This window comes from Aptenodytes forsteri, unplaced genomic scaffold (genome assembly GCF_000699145.1).
Source record: "Aptenodytes forsteri isolate BGI_AS27 unplaced genomic scaffold, ASM69914v1 Scaffold434, whole genome shotgun sequence".
Taxonomy (NCBI): Eukaryota; Metazoa; Chordata; class Aves; order Sphenisciformes; family Spheniscidae; genus Aptenodytes; species Aptenodytes forsteri.
Window position 1 is genome coordinate 205,837 of NW_008795183.1, and position 14,183 is coordinate 220,019.

The 14,183-nt window shown below is 39.0% G+C and overlaps 1 protein-coding gene across 1 annotated transcript in view; it reads left to right on the top strand.

The window, feature by feature from the left end:
• FRMPD4 (FERM and PDZ domain containing 4) overlaps window positions 1-13,269 on the top strand; it is a 115,243-nt gene extending 101,974 nt beyond the window's left edge. The window contains exons 10-16 of the mRNA XM_009278525.1: window positions 705-831; window positions 3,210-3,299; window positions 3,888-4,070; window positions 7,356-7,494; window positions 8,075-9,136; window positions 9,461-10,732; window positions 11,918-13,269. Coding sequence (XP_009276800.1) covers window positions 705-831; window positions 3,210-3,299; window positions 3,888-4,070; window positions 7,356-7,494; window positions 8,075-9,136; window positions 9,461-10,732; window positions 11,918-13,269 — 4,225 coding nt within the window. The remainder of the gene's footprint in view (window positions 1-704; window positions 832-3,209; window positions 3,300-3,887; window positions 4,071-7,355; window positions 7,495-8,074; window positions 9,137-9,460; window positions 10,733-11,917) is intronic.
• Window positions 13,270-14,183: the final 914 nt, after the last annotated feature.

Below are 14,183 nucleotides of genomic sequence, written 5' to 3' on the forward strand. Positions count from 1 at the left end.
CAAAAAAAAAAACCAAAACCCCAAACCCAAAACTTTTGTTGGTTTTGCTTAGTTTGCTTGCAGAATGCAAATAATAACTGTTGCACACTCAATCTTGTAGAGTTTATCCACCTTACGGAGGATCATGTTATATTGTATTATATTAATCAATCAGCAGAAATAATTACTTACAAGTGAAGAGTCAGTCTTCTATCAAAAGGGGTGCTTCAAGCAGAAAAGAGTATTTGGTAAAAGGAGGGGGATTGGTTGTTTTTGAGGGGAAGAAACGCCAGAGTACAAGTGACAAAGACAACGGTTGACTGTTTTGCATATTCCAAAAAAACCTTAGTAAATTAAATTAAATCTGACATCATGTTGTTAAATCTTCTGTGATTTTAATTCTATAATGGTACTTGCCTATGTAATTAAGTGGTGTTTAACAATACAGAATAGATTTTAAACATAAAAACTTTAAACCTCTTTTCTGAAAGGCATGATGGAAGATATAGAAGGGATAGAAGAAAGATTATATATAATTTTAAAGCATCTTTTTCATAAGTAATATATAGTTCGAATATAGAAAATAATGTGTTACTGCAAAACTCTGGACTTGGTCAACTCTCCTCCTGTTTTCAGGCGTTCACTCACTTGGCATCATAGTCACCAGTCTTTAGATAAACAATCATCACAGGAATGTGAAATTAAATGTATGCCTTTTATTGCAGAAAAGAATGGGGATTAGAGACTTTTCTTCCATCTGCTGTGCTGCAAAGCATGAAAGAAAAGAACATAAAGAAAGCACTTTCACACCTTGTCAAAGCAAATCAAAACCTAGTTCCTCCGGGTAAAAAGGTATTACATTTGCATCTTAATGGAAAATATGTTTTAAAGAACAGAAAGGGTGGCGTGCATGGGAAACATTTAAACGTAATCCTTCGGAGAAACACCTAGCCATTATATTTTCAGAGAATATAGACAATTTAACTTTCGGTGCTCAGTACAACATAGCCAAGAACAATTAAAAATAATTAATTATACCCCAACTAAACTATCTTCTTATCTTGAGAATGCCAGAAAACTGGTTATTAATGCTTCATGTATGATAAAGATACATATTTTTAATTCATTTAGTGCTTCCTATTAATGGCAGACTTGTTACGAAAGTTATTGTTCTCTCTCTGATGCTCAGATCTGAACCACATTAACCTATGGGCCTGACATAAATGCTGTTTTTCAGGATTGTTTTCTATTATGCTATAGATAGAGACTTTTTGCTGGCCAAGATCTAACTGTATAGATTATGCTCCTTACAGTAACTGACCCTCCTTGCTATTGTAAAATGCTTTTCTTAGCACTAAGGTTTAACTTCAGCTGGAAAAAACATGTAGAAGACAAGGTCTCTGAGAAGTGCCTTTGTTACATGCATACAGCTGAGGCTGGTTTTAGACACCATAATGAGATTTCTTTATGCAAGTCATCTAGTGTCTCTTTGTAGTCAATGGAGAGAAATAGGCATTTCTAGGGAGCGATTCATCCCACCCACATTAGGAACCAAAAATAGGTCAGATGACTTGCGTCCTAGAAATGCCTGTTTCTCTCCATGGGCTATAAAAAGAACCTAAGAGTGACTAGTTGAGACACCAAATGAGTTGACTCCTGCTTCATGACATTTTGTTTCTGAACAGAGAAACCCCAAAACACCTGGTGCCTGAGCTAAGTTTCATTGTGATCAGCAGAAATCCTGTTGGGAGGTTTCAGATCACATCATGACTGTGAACGTAGCTCTATGTGTTTGACCTGCAATGCTCGGGAAGAAAGGCCACCTTTTTGACTGAAGCACTGCACGTCTCCTATACTGCTGAAGCAGGAGCTAAATAATGCCAATTGCTTGTTGTTTATCCTGGTAGTGTAAATTTGGGTTTATTTTGGAAGCCATCGCTGCTGCAGGCCTTGCAGGTGATGACAGTGGCATACAGTGTCAGTTCTTGGTTAGAAGAGAGGTTGCAACAGGCCCTTCCTGCAGCAGGCAGACTGCATTGGTTTTGCTTCATTCTTTTCAGTTTGAGCTTTGGAAATATGTTGTGTGGCCACCTGCTTTCTTAGCAGGTAGGTCTCAGAAACAAAGCATCTGAGCTCACCGTCACCTTCTGTCCCACTTGCAGGTACTAACGCAGGAACTGATTTCTTTCTGGGATCTTCTGTCCCTCTGCATGAAGGGAAGCCTGTCATTCTCAGGATTCTCCCATTTTTTACAACCCCTGTGTATTTCTCCCCCAGCTGAACACCTGGTGAAGGGAAGGGGAAGCATTCCCACTAGTTGCTCTACTCCAGATTAATTTCCTCCTTGGTGTCTAGAAAAACCTTGGGATAGGGGCTCTTAAAATGCTGTTCAAGATGAAATAAGGTTTTGAATTAGAAATCTAATGGCTGAAATGAGAATAGCAAATGAGATGAGCTTGTTTTATCTTATCTTTTGAAAGTCCACATACAAGGATTTACACCAGGGAGGTATAAGGTTTGGGTCCAAACTGGGTGAAATGAACTGTTTCTTGTTTCCATTCAGTCTCATAAAATATTTCCAAGTTGTTTCTTTTTAAGTAGGTAGTTTAAGCTCAGAGGAGAAAAAGGAGATAAATTATGACATGTATTGCATAATATGATCATATGTATTGGTGTACTGTATTTGGCTTTCAGATCTATTCCCTACTAAATATAGTGGAAGAGTTTTATTTTAAAAAAATGGGAAATGCAGTAATGAGGTGGAATAATATGCCATATGCCACAAGTACCTAGCAAAATGTAATACACAGAGCTGACAAAAGCAAATTCTTTGTTCTCTTTCTCTGTGTAGGTACATAAATGTTTAAGAACTGATGGTGATTATGAATGAAAAGCTGCTGTCTAGCCTTGAAATCCCTGAATAAACAGATGTTTAATTGAGTAGTTTAACATTTTCCCTTCATTGGGGCGGTTACAATGTACTTGCAGTGCTCTGATCTGCCCATACCCAAGTCCTCGGTGCATTTTAACTAAACAAGCAAGATCTTAATTTTAAGAATGAAACTGTTTCTCCTCATCTGAATCTCAAGCATCTAATGATTTAGTTTCAGGCTCTGAAGAGCTGTTATTGCAGTCCATTCTCCTTAGACTACACAAATACATTTTCTTTCTGAATTTGGTAATGTGATGATTTCCACCACTACCTCTTATCCCTGTTTCTCCTTCCTCAGCTATCTGCTCTGCAAGCCAAGGTGCATTATCTAAAGTTCCTCAGTGATCTACGATTATATGGAGGGCGTGTTTTCAAGGCAACATTAGTGGTAATATTTCTCTTGAAATAGTCTCTCTCTTCTCTTGATTTTTTATCCAAATATCTTTTTGCAAAAGCTGGACCATATAATTTTCTTTAGAAGTTTAGGTTCTATTCATACACTTAAAAAATAATTGTTAAATTGAACCAAATCACTTTTTTTTCTTTTAATCTTGAAAATAACATTCCTTTTATAATTCCAATTGAGGATTTAGAGGTAGGTTAGCACCCTTTTGGCAAATAGTACCATCCAATTAACTACAGAATACTAATATTATTAGTCTGGAAAATTGCTGATGACAAAGATTTTCTTTTAACAGAAGCAGATTCCATCCATCCATCTGTCTGTCCAACTTACTGTCCGTTTAAAAACTACAGTACAGTCAACATCCAGGAGCAGATTCCTTTACTTTTGGTTTTCAATGATGAATCAAGTATGCTCTTCTATATCGTCTCTTAGAAAAACATAATAATCTTCAATGTAGAAATGCCATGCAAATGTAGCTCCATGAAAATGAAAGAAGGCAGTGGCGATTTCTGTCACTATGCAGTACCTATCATGATTTTTACTTTTGCTTTTTTTCTTTTTCTGCTAAAGCAGGGAGAAAAGCGTTCAGAAGTGACACTGTTAGTAGGGCCACGGTACGGAATCAGTCATGTGATAAACACCAAAACAAACCTGGTGGCTCTCCTGGCAGACTTCAGCCACGTGAACAGGATTGAGATGTTTACAGAAGACGAAAGCAGTGTTAGAGTTGAGCTGCACGTCTTAGATGTAAAAGTAAGTTTGTTGTTGATTTATCTTGATAGAATATCTTTAAATAACGTTTTTGTCTTTATTTGAGTATTTGATCAAGCTATACTGTTCTGAACATTTTAATGCCAATAACATCCTGAGGGTGCGTTTTTAGCTTTTTTGTGGTCAGAGTGCATGTAGAGTACGGCTTGGGCGTTTGAGGGGCCTACGGTGTACCAGACTGGTGCTTTGCAGCACTTGTATTCTATTCTGATTTTTCTCTTGGCTGACCCCATGCAACTCACTTTGTTGTTGTCTTCCTTGATTTCCGCGGTGAGAAGAGGCGATGATGAAATTGGCCTTCTTTTGAAGCTCCTTGAGCCCTTAGAAGCTCCTTCTAGTGTAACAGACAATATTACTACCATTAGAGAATCGCCAGCTGCATCAGACCAGTGTCCCCTGTAATCCAGTGTTTTATCTGCAAAGTTCACTGCAAGTAACCGCATAGCAGTTACCAATGAAATAAACTGTAATAAGGCAAGGTTTTTTTCTTAACCCTTATAATTCCAGTTAAGTGTTTTACCCTACATAATATATTCATAGATGCTCTTCATCTACCTGTAGTCATTTAATTTCTCTTGAATCCCGCTTAACACTGTGTCTGTGGCATCTAGTGGCAATGAGTGGAGTTTTGTATATTATATTATCCTGGTTCTTCTTGGTGTGTTTTCTATTTGGTTTTGTAGTGAAAGGCTTCATAGACTGTCCAGAGCATTAATCAGGATAATCAGAGATTGAGGGAAGAGTTCTCATTATACCTGAAACTTAAATATTCTATGAAAATAAATAGAGCCTAACGGTTCTTTTTGCTTACCTAGCTATACGCAAAAAGCATACACAAGGAATATTTTACTAAGCTTTTGATTTGAATGCTTTAGGTTTATTGACCTGGAACTGTTTTCCTGTATTTAAGTTAATTAATCTAGATGCTCTTTGACAGCAACTTAAGAGAAATGTACAGGTTGGTGAACACAGCGTCTCTTTCACCTTACTTAGCGATGATAACACCTGAGGATCTCAGGCTACTTTACCTGCGTTACTGTGCTAAACTCGTAGCCTCTTATAAGAAAGCTGTTATCCCCTTTTTACAGACGGAGAAAGTAATATAGAAATTAAATCCTTCCCATCTGCTCGTATGTAAAATGCAGCACTGTATGCCATAGTGTTATATATTACCATGATATTGTAGTTTTATATTATAATACTGTTACTGTCTTATTGCAAACCATGTATATCCCCATCTCCTTGCATTTTGACAGATGTGATCTTAAACCCAGAGAGACTGGCCAAACATTAAAATTATGAATCTAGGAGGCTCTGGGTGAAATTTGACAAAAAATTGCCTCTCTGTGAGGCACTAGTAGGGGTTGTCACTGTGTCCTGCGTAAGAGATACGGGCACACACAGGTAGCTATTCTCAACTGATGTTTTCATCCCTTGGCTTACCCTAAGGTAGCAGGTTCATATATCCAGACTCTGAGTGTGCCAATACATGGCATATATGCCAATATTTTCCTAATGAATAAATGAATAAACAGTTTGAATTTTTATTTTATTTTTGGTTCTTTTTAATATCTTCTCAAACATGTATCACTTGACAGAAGCAGGCAATAAAAGTTTAGTTGTCACAGGACCGTTCAGCAGATTAACAGTAGTTCACAGCACTCTTCTCAGCAATCTGAGATTTCTGTGGACATCATCCATTTCTGTCCATCACTGCAGAAAATTTGAGATCAACACAGCATTTCAAATGTTAGTTTTTGGTAGTCACTCAAAAGAACAGAGATTAATTAGCCCATTGTAGGTTTAATAATTTATAGTTAACTTTTATAGCTATAGTTGAATGCTTTGAAAGAAGCATGCATTGAATAGAACCTCAAACTGTAGCACAAAATACTTTAAAGAAAAAAATGCATAAATATTTCCATGTTGCTGAAAAATGTTGATACAACATTCAGGGCACCCGGGGTGTTTTGGCCTAAGATGCTGCAGCTCAGGCATTTAAAAAATTATCAGACCTATTGTGGGTTTGGTAGTAAGCCATGATCATCAGTTATGTTTTGGCCACAGCCTCCGTCAGAATCAGTTGTCTTTTAACTAGTAAGGGGTTGAGTAAGTTGGAGAGATGTCCTTGTTGCATGTAATGTTCCTCCTGGAACAAATGATGCAGGTCCCTGCATCTGTCTTGTGACAGTGGGCTCTGCATGCTAAATTATGATAAATTGTCACAAATGTCCACATAACTATGAGTCACTACAAACTGTGAGTGATAAGATGGGTTGTCTACGGTGTAATTCCTATCAGTGTGTCATGGTAAGAGCTTCATTTTTATTTCCTCTCTAGGAGCTGTAGAGGCTAGCCACCTTGAAATAAATTTGAGAAGAGCAGCTTTTGGTGTTAAAAGCTAGAGACATGCACAAAAGTTTTAGGCAAAGAAATTTATATATTGTGGCAAAAGAAAAGGGAATTAAAGAAAGTATGTTTCACATGGATGTCTCAGGTTCAATGCTCGCTAGCCTGGCAGCCATGGTTTTTCAAAGCTCTGAGGTCTCTCATTTTTCTGTTTGGTCTAACTTTTTTTCTAAATGCTTTGAGTTTGTTTTCTTTGCTGATCTCCCTTCTGAGGATCTTTCTCTATTCTCTTTGCCTCTGTTTATCTGCTTATTTTTTCATCACTTGTCTTTTCGGTAATGCCAGGACACAAACACTGAAATCTTTTAAGCTGTCATTGTAATATTCACTGTCACTGCTGTGTAAGGATAGCTTTAATCTCACTACTGTATTTTCTGAACCTGAACTTTCCCTGACTCTGTTTGCTTCCTGTGTTTTGCTTCTTTACATGTGCTTAGGGCACCTCATTTTCTGGGAAGCTGCAGATTCCCATACTACTGCAGGACTCCAGCACCTAATGTACCAGGTTCTTAGCCCTTGGCAGTTTCAGAGTAACAGTAAAGGGTGCTTTGGCGAGAATAATATATCTATGCAAGAAAAAGATGCAGCAAGAGTCTTAAAATGGTTAGCTTCATTCAGAAAGAGAGCAAAATCAGCTCTTAAAATGTCCAGTTGGACTTCTACCTTACTGCAACTCCAATCTTTTCTGAATGTTTGATACCATTTTATATTGGTAGTGAGGAAAGTAAGTTCTTGTGTGTATTTTTCAATGTGGTGTCTGTGATGTAATTCCTTTTGCTTCCATGTAGTAGTATTGTCAGTAGGCAAACAGATTGAGGAGGAACAGCCTTAACCAAGACTTGGTTGTATTCTTCTTAGCCTATTACTCTACTGATGGAGTCATCAGATGCAATGAATCTTGCTTGCCTAACAGCTGGATACTATAGACTGCTGGTTGACTCAAGGCGCTCAATATTTAACATGGCCAACAAGAAAAATACAGGGAGCCGAGAAACAGGTATTCATTACACAGTATGTTAATGATGGTCCAATGTATAAAGCAGAAGCCAGCTTAAGCCAGTGCACCTCCAGATAAATACAAAGCTATCCCAAAGGATATCTGACTGCTGGCTCAGACCTAGCACCACAGTGTATCAGTTCAGCTTTATAATGTTCTAATATTCAGCCTATGATAGCATCTTAATGGTAAAATAAAGCAGGTGATGAATGTCTTTCATATTCTAGTGAAACAGATGCATGCTTTTATATGGATATATCTTCTGTAAGAATACATATGGTGTTGGAGAAACCAGGTGGAGATTTGGTTTTGTGTTACTGTTCCTGGAATAGCATTTGTACCTAGCTGAGGTTTAGTTTTGTACTAAAGTACAAAAGCACCAGTTAAACTTTAGGTCATTGAATCAACAGGTATTTAACTTAGAGCAGAAGTGAGTTTGAAAGTGCTTTTCTGAAGCGTTTGATGGCCTAGCTGTCCTATTCAGAGTGTTTATTGCTCAGCATTGACAAGTTATTGTTTAAAAATTACATGACTTTGCTCTTTGATTTCACAATGTTGATTTTATTTCACCATGCTATAGGAACTGAAAATAGGGGGAAGCATAATCTCCTTGCCTCTGAGTGGAATTGTATACCAAAACCTGCCACTTTCCTGGCTGAAGGAGATCAAGAGACTCAAATGTCCTTTGCTGATCCAAAACAGAAGACTGTGGATGTTTCTGAAAGTCTGTTATGTCAAAAAGAACACAGACATCTGTACATAGAAAATACTTATAATTCAGGTGGATTTGATCAGCATCTGGCCAAGCAAAGTGACGCCACTGAAGCAGAAGAAAGCAGAAATTTTAATCAGCCTTCACTGCTGTCACTCTCAGGTTTGGAATCTAGCAAGAAAGCACAGGATTCCCCCAGGGGAGCAAAAGTTTCCTTTATATTTGGAGATCACAACTTGGATGGTATCAATCCCCAGACTCTTGGCTATGAAAGGCTTTTGGATGAAAGTCCAGAAGTACTAGAAAAACAAAGAGCCATTTATATTAGTAATGCCAATGAGATTAAAGGCCTGGAGCTGTCACCAGACGCTGAAAGCATTCAATTTGCTACAAATTCTGTTTACGCAACTATAAACGATGGTAAAATATTTGGAGCTGCAGAAGGGATAGAGGAGCCTTTGCTGCATGATATTTGTTATGCAGAAAACACAGATGATGCCGAAGATGAAGACGAAGTAAGCTGTGAAGAAGACATTATGGTAGGAGAAATCAATAGGCCTGCTCTTCTCACCCTTTCTGGTTCTAGTGATGACATTATTGATTTGACTTCACTTCCACCTCCGGAAGGCGATGATAATGAAGATGATTTCCTATTGCATACCTTAAACATGGCCATTGCTGCTCCTCCACCTGGCTTCAGGGACAGTTCAGATGAGGAAGACTCTCAGAATCAAGCAACGCAGCCTAGAGACAACAAGGAGCAAGCCAGTAATCTAGGCAATGATGACATTCCAGTGTCGCTTATCGATGCTGTCCCTACTAATACAGAGGGGAAGTGTGAGAAGGGGCTAGATGATGCTGTAGTCTCTACACTTCAAGCCCTAGAAGCTTTGGCTGCTTCAGAAGAACAGCAGACGAATGACAATTCAGGTTCTTTCACCATAGTTACATTTATTCATTGAAAATCATTCCATCTCATCTGTTTAGTTTTGGAGATACTCCATTTCATGAGGGTTGGGGGTTTTTTGGTTTTCCTTTTTTTTTTTTGCCATCATTTTGCATACATCATATTCCATATTATTTAATGGAACTACCATTATGTTACTAAACTACCTGTCCTGGGAACTGTGCAATAAAATCAGAGTATTCTTACCAAGCATATTTTTGTTCTCTAACACACCCCCTTTGCTTGTCACTTATCCAGGTGCTTCAGCTGCTGTCATTTAATTGACTCTTATTTTTTGTGGCTTGCAGGTGTAGCTATCCTGCGAGCATATAGCCCTGAGTCATCTTCAGATTCTGGCAATGAAACAAATTCCTCTGAAATGACTGAAAGCTCTGAACTAGCCGCGGCACAGAAACAATCAGAAAACACTGCACGTATGTTTTTGACCACAAGTGAAGGCTACCAACCCCTTGTGGAAGAGCAGACTGAGTTTCCCATCGCTAAGAATCAGGCTGGAGGGCCAGGCATGAAGCCCTCCCAGCCTTTGGCTGGTCGTCAGGCTGCAGAGCTACAGTCAAAAGTTGTGCCTTCAAAGCAGATTCTTCATTCAGATAACATGGAAATGGAGCCAGAGACCATGGAAACAAAATCTGTCACTGATTATTTTAGCAAATTGCACATGGGATCCTTGGTATATTCTTGCACTAGTAAAAGGAAAAGTAAGATGACAGACAGCAAAGTAAAAGCACCCTCTGATGGCAATGCTACTGTGAAAAAGCAACAGGGAACTAAAAAAGCAGAGACTGATGAAGATCTAAAAGCTAAATTTGGAACTCTTTCAGCAAGAGACGGTCAACGCCTAAGCACTTTTAATGTGGAGAGAACTGCCTTTCGCCAAAGATGGTACGCTGCCGATGATGGGGCAGCAGATAAGCCAAGCCCAGAAACAGTGAACGGGAAGACTTTTCCAAGAGTTCCTGTCCTTGGTAAAACAGAAACTGACTGTAAGGATGAAGTGGATCCTGAGGTGGATCAGGATGATACCTCGGGGCTTAGCCAAGGTGAAAACTTTCTGTCAGATATGACTCCCGTGTCTTCAGCCAAAGACCTGAATGACGCAGAAGATACCGATTTATCTGCAGATGACCATCCTTCAAAGCTTCCAGAAGCTGAGCAGAGTGTGGCTAGACTTTGTGAATATCACTTGGCTAAGCGCATGTCATCTCTGCAAAGTGAAGGCCATTTCTCACTGCAAAGCTCTCAGTGCTCTTCAGTGGATGCAGGATGCAGCACAGGCAGTAGCACGTGTGCTACCCCCGTTGAATCTCCTCTTTGTACCTCTGATGTTAAGCACATTATCTCTGACCCATCAGTGAAGGGCATTGCCTATATTCCAGCAGATGAAAGAGCTGCCATTCTTCCAAACCATGGAACGACATACAAGGACCTGCACCAGCAGCCTGAAGCCGTCTGTCACAGAATGACGGTGCCTGTCGTGCATTCAGCAATTAATGCTGAACCACTGTTCGGCACTTTGAGAGAAGGATGTCATCGGATCCCCAAGATAAAGGAAACTACAGGTACAGCAGTAATAAAGTGTTTCTTATGTTTGTTTTTAAAGCTACATGTTAAGGTTGAGGACGAGGTGTGATGTTTGCATTATCTTTACCTGAAACTACATCGTCAAGCTGTGGCAGACAGTGGGATTAGACTTTTGGTGTATCTATGCAATTTACTTGTGCATGTTGAGATGTTTTTATGGGCTGCTTACAAAGATTAATTTTTTTTAAAACCTCTCATTACAGTTAAAAATATTTGGGGGGACATTAATGGAGAGGCCTCTCTTCCACCCTTTGGAAGCCTCTCCAAAATCCATAGTCACTTGAGTTCCAGGATACTTGTTAGACTATGAGATGACTTCACAAGGTATATTAATGTAGGAGAGGAAAAACTGTGATTCATTTATTATGTATCTTATATGCTATTTTAGCAGATTGTCAAAAACATGCCAGTATGAATAAAAAGCTCTAAATGTAAGGATGAGAAAATGTCACTATCTTATTAAGCATGTGTTTACTTCACCATCTGATAGTAGGTGCTTCCTTAAAGAATAATTTACATATAGAACCATTACCGCATTTTTCAGTTCCAATTTCAAGAGATTTTATGAACTTACCTCTACAAAAAAATGCGGTTTTTCAGAGGTAGCATTGGAAATGCTTTCAGTTGGGTTTTAAATGTTTCCCTCTTCCTGGGTGGCAACCCACAATAGTGTGTGAACACATGAAAATCCGAAAGTGGAACAGACTAGGAGCAAGAATGAGAACTGTTATTTCTCTGCCAAAAAACCACATAAGCAAACCAAAATTACCATGAATACCGCTTTCCATACCCTCTCAGGTATAGTTAAAGGAGGCTTTTTAATCTGAAAATATTCATCTCATTATTTAATAGAAAATATCCAATCCATATATTGGGGGAGATTTAGGAAGTTTTAGAGATGATTTTCTGTTCCTTTTTTTAAACGAGTCTGCTGTGGTGGAATGAACAATTAACTCTTCATAAGTTGTTGATAGATTGAAATACAAAAGACATGAGGAACTAGCAGTGAATCTTTTGTGAAATATTTTGAGGAATGGAGACCACTGGGAAATACCAAGAATCCATTTGTCCTGACTGTTAAAGATATTTAAAAGTTCAGTCTCTGAATATTATCAGGGTGATGCTTAATTATTCTGTCTGCTCTTCTACTACCCCTAGTGTAGCTTTCACAGAGCCTGAAAAGGGAAGACAAGGAGGCATGCCTACAGCTTTTCCTAGACAGCCTCTAGCTGACTCCATCATGCTATCATCCATGCTATCAGAATCAAAGGTGCCAAGTCAAAATCAAGACTCTTGTGACATTCCCAAAGTAAATCAGGCTTGTGGGGCAACAGTTAGTTTACGGCCATATGACATGATAGGAGGAAGCCTCAGGATGCCGCACAACAGGAAAGTGCTGAGACGCAGCAGCAGCATCATTGGAGGATCTGCAGGCATTGAGATGCTGTTTGAAAAGAAGGCAGCCGCAGCCAGCTTGAAATGCCTGGACATCACCCGAAGGGACGAATCCAAGTCAGAGAGAAGGGTGGAACTCCCCCTGGGCAAAAAGCTGTCAAAAAGTTATTCCCAGAGTTGTGTGTACGTCAGCACTGATAGGAAGGACAGTAAGAGGTGTTCGGGCACAGGCACCGGTCAGAAGGACTCCAAGCAGTGTCGAACATTGCCCTTGCGGAAGCTGGACACCAGCGCCTGGAGGTGTCATGGACCCTTTAGCTATTGTTTCCTAAGCAGAGGAAACGATGACAATGATGATGAAGATGATGGAGACAGCCATCAGCTCTCATGTCTCTTCGAACCGCAGCTCCCGTGTGAGCTCGCAGAACCAGTCGGTCAGTCGTTTTCCAGTGAAAATGAGCAGAAAGTCTTGGAGTCCCCGAAAGCTGCCGAGCCCCTGCAAGATGAGGCAGTCAATGCGCATGAGAAGAGCAGTGCTGACATCCAAGGTGGCCAAATTGATGTGAATCTCAACGACGTGGCCTTCGATGCACGAATCACACGAATAAATGTGATGAAAGAGAAGACGTATGCAATGCCTGATGGATTTATTGCAGCACAAAAGGATGCCAATGAGCTACTCTCACTGGTCCGAGCAAGTATGGGCAAGAGAGAAGATTTACATCCAGAAACATATGACCTTAAACTTTCTAAGTACAAACAACTGTTATCTATGGAATCGAGACAGTTGGGAAGTGCCTGCAGGAAAATGGCCATGGCTGATAAAAGCCCTGAGGAAATGCTTTTAGCTATGACTTCCAGCTTTCAAGTACTCTGTTGCTTAACAGAAGCCTGCATGCGTTTAGTTAAAGTCATGAACTCTGAAACACAGCAGCAGGAAATTATAGCTAAAATAGACGAGGTTGTAATCAACTACATTTGTCTTCTGAAGGCTGCAGAAGCAGTGTCAGGCAAAACCTCCAGTGATCCTAGCATTAAACTCTTGGCTCGACATTCGACTACCATGGCCGCTATTGTAAGCACACTAACACGTTCTCTTAAAATGCTTTTAAACAAATAAAACACAAAAGTCACTTCATAATCTACCTTTGCAAAGCCATACATAAAAAACTTTTATTTACTGTATGTGTATGAACTAATGTAACAAACTCAGCTTTCTCTGTATATTTTGTTATTTTATATAAAATAGGTATGAGATTAAAAAAAAAGTTAAAATACTGAACACTGACAAAAGTAATGACCAGATCTGTCCTTCCGTTTATACAAAAACAAAAGCCAAAAAAAAACCCCTCCCCAAGACCAGAAAAATGAACAGAAAAAATCCCATGTAGGAGCAAATTGATGTTTGGCTATTTTTCATATAGTCAAATCTATGGTCGTATGAAGTGAACTTTTAAAGCCTGTTATGTCAATGAAGTTGTTTTCTGTTTCATCCAGGTTTTCACTTGGAGAATGCTCCATGTTTAGAAATGAGAAATTAAATCATAATGTATATAACATAATATTTAATGTTTTAAAATTATAATTTTTAAGCATTGAAAATAGCAAAAAGACATTTAAAATCCAAGAGACTATTATAACTTACTAGAGTATATATATATAATAAATGACTCTTTTGTTCATACGGCCTGAATTACCTGATTCTTCTTTTCTAGGAAGTTCTATATTAAAAAAAAAAAAAAGAAAAAGTATTGAAAATACCAACTTCAGAGGGTATCTGATGTATTGAACGTTACAGTGTTGCATTTCAGATAGTGAAGGTAACTGTGGAAGACGGAGGACACAGAAATCAGAGTGTCGTCGTTCTCTCTGAAACAAAAGGTTGATGCCATACTGGTCAGACCAGAATGTGTAGGGCAGGTCTCCACCCTCCTTTCCCTGGTAAATGAGAGAGAGGACCATCAGGAAATTCCTATGCTGTTTACTGTTTCATCATATATCTATGGTGCATCTGAACAACATGAACTGCATCTA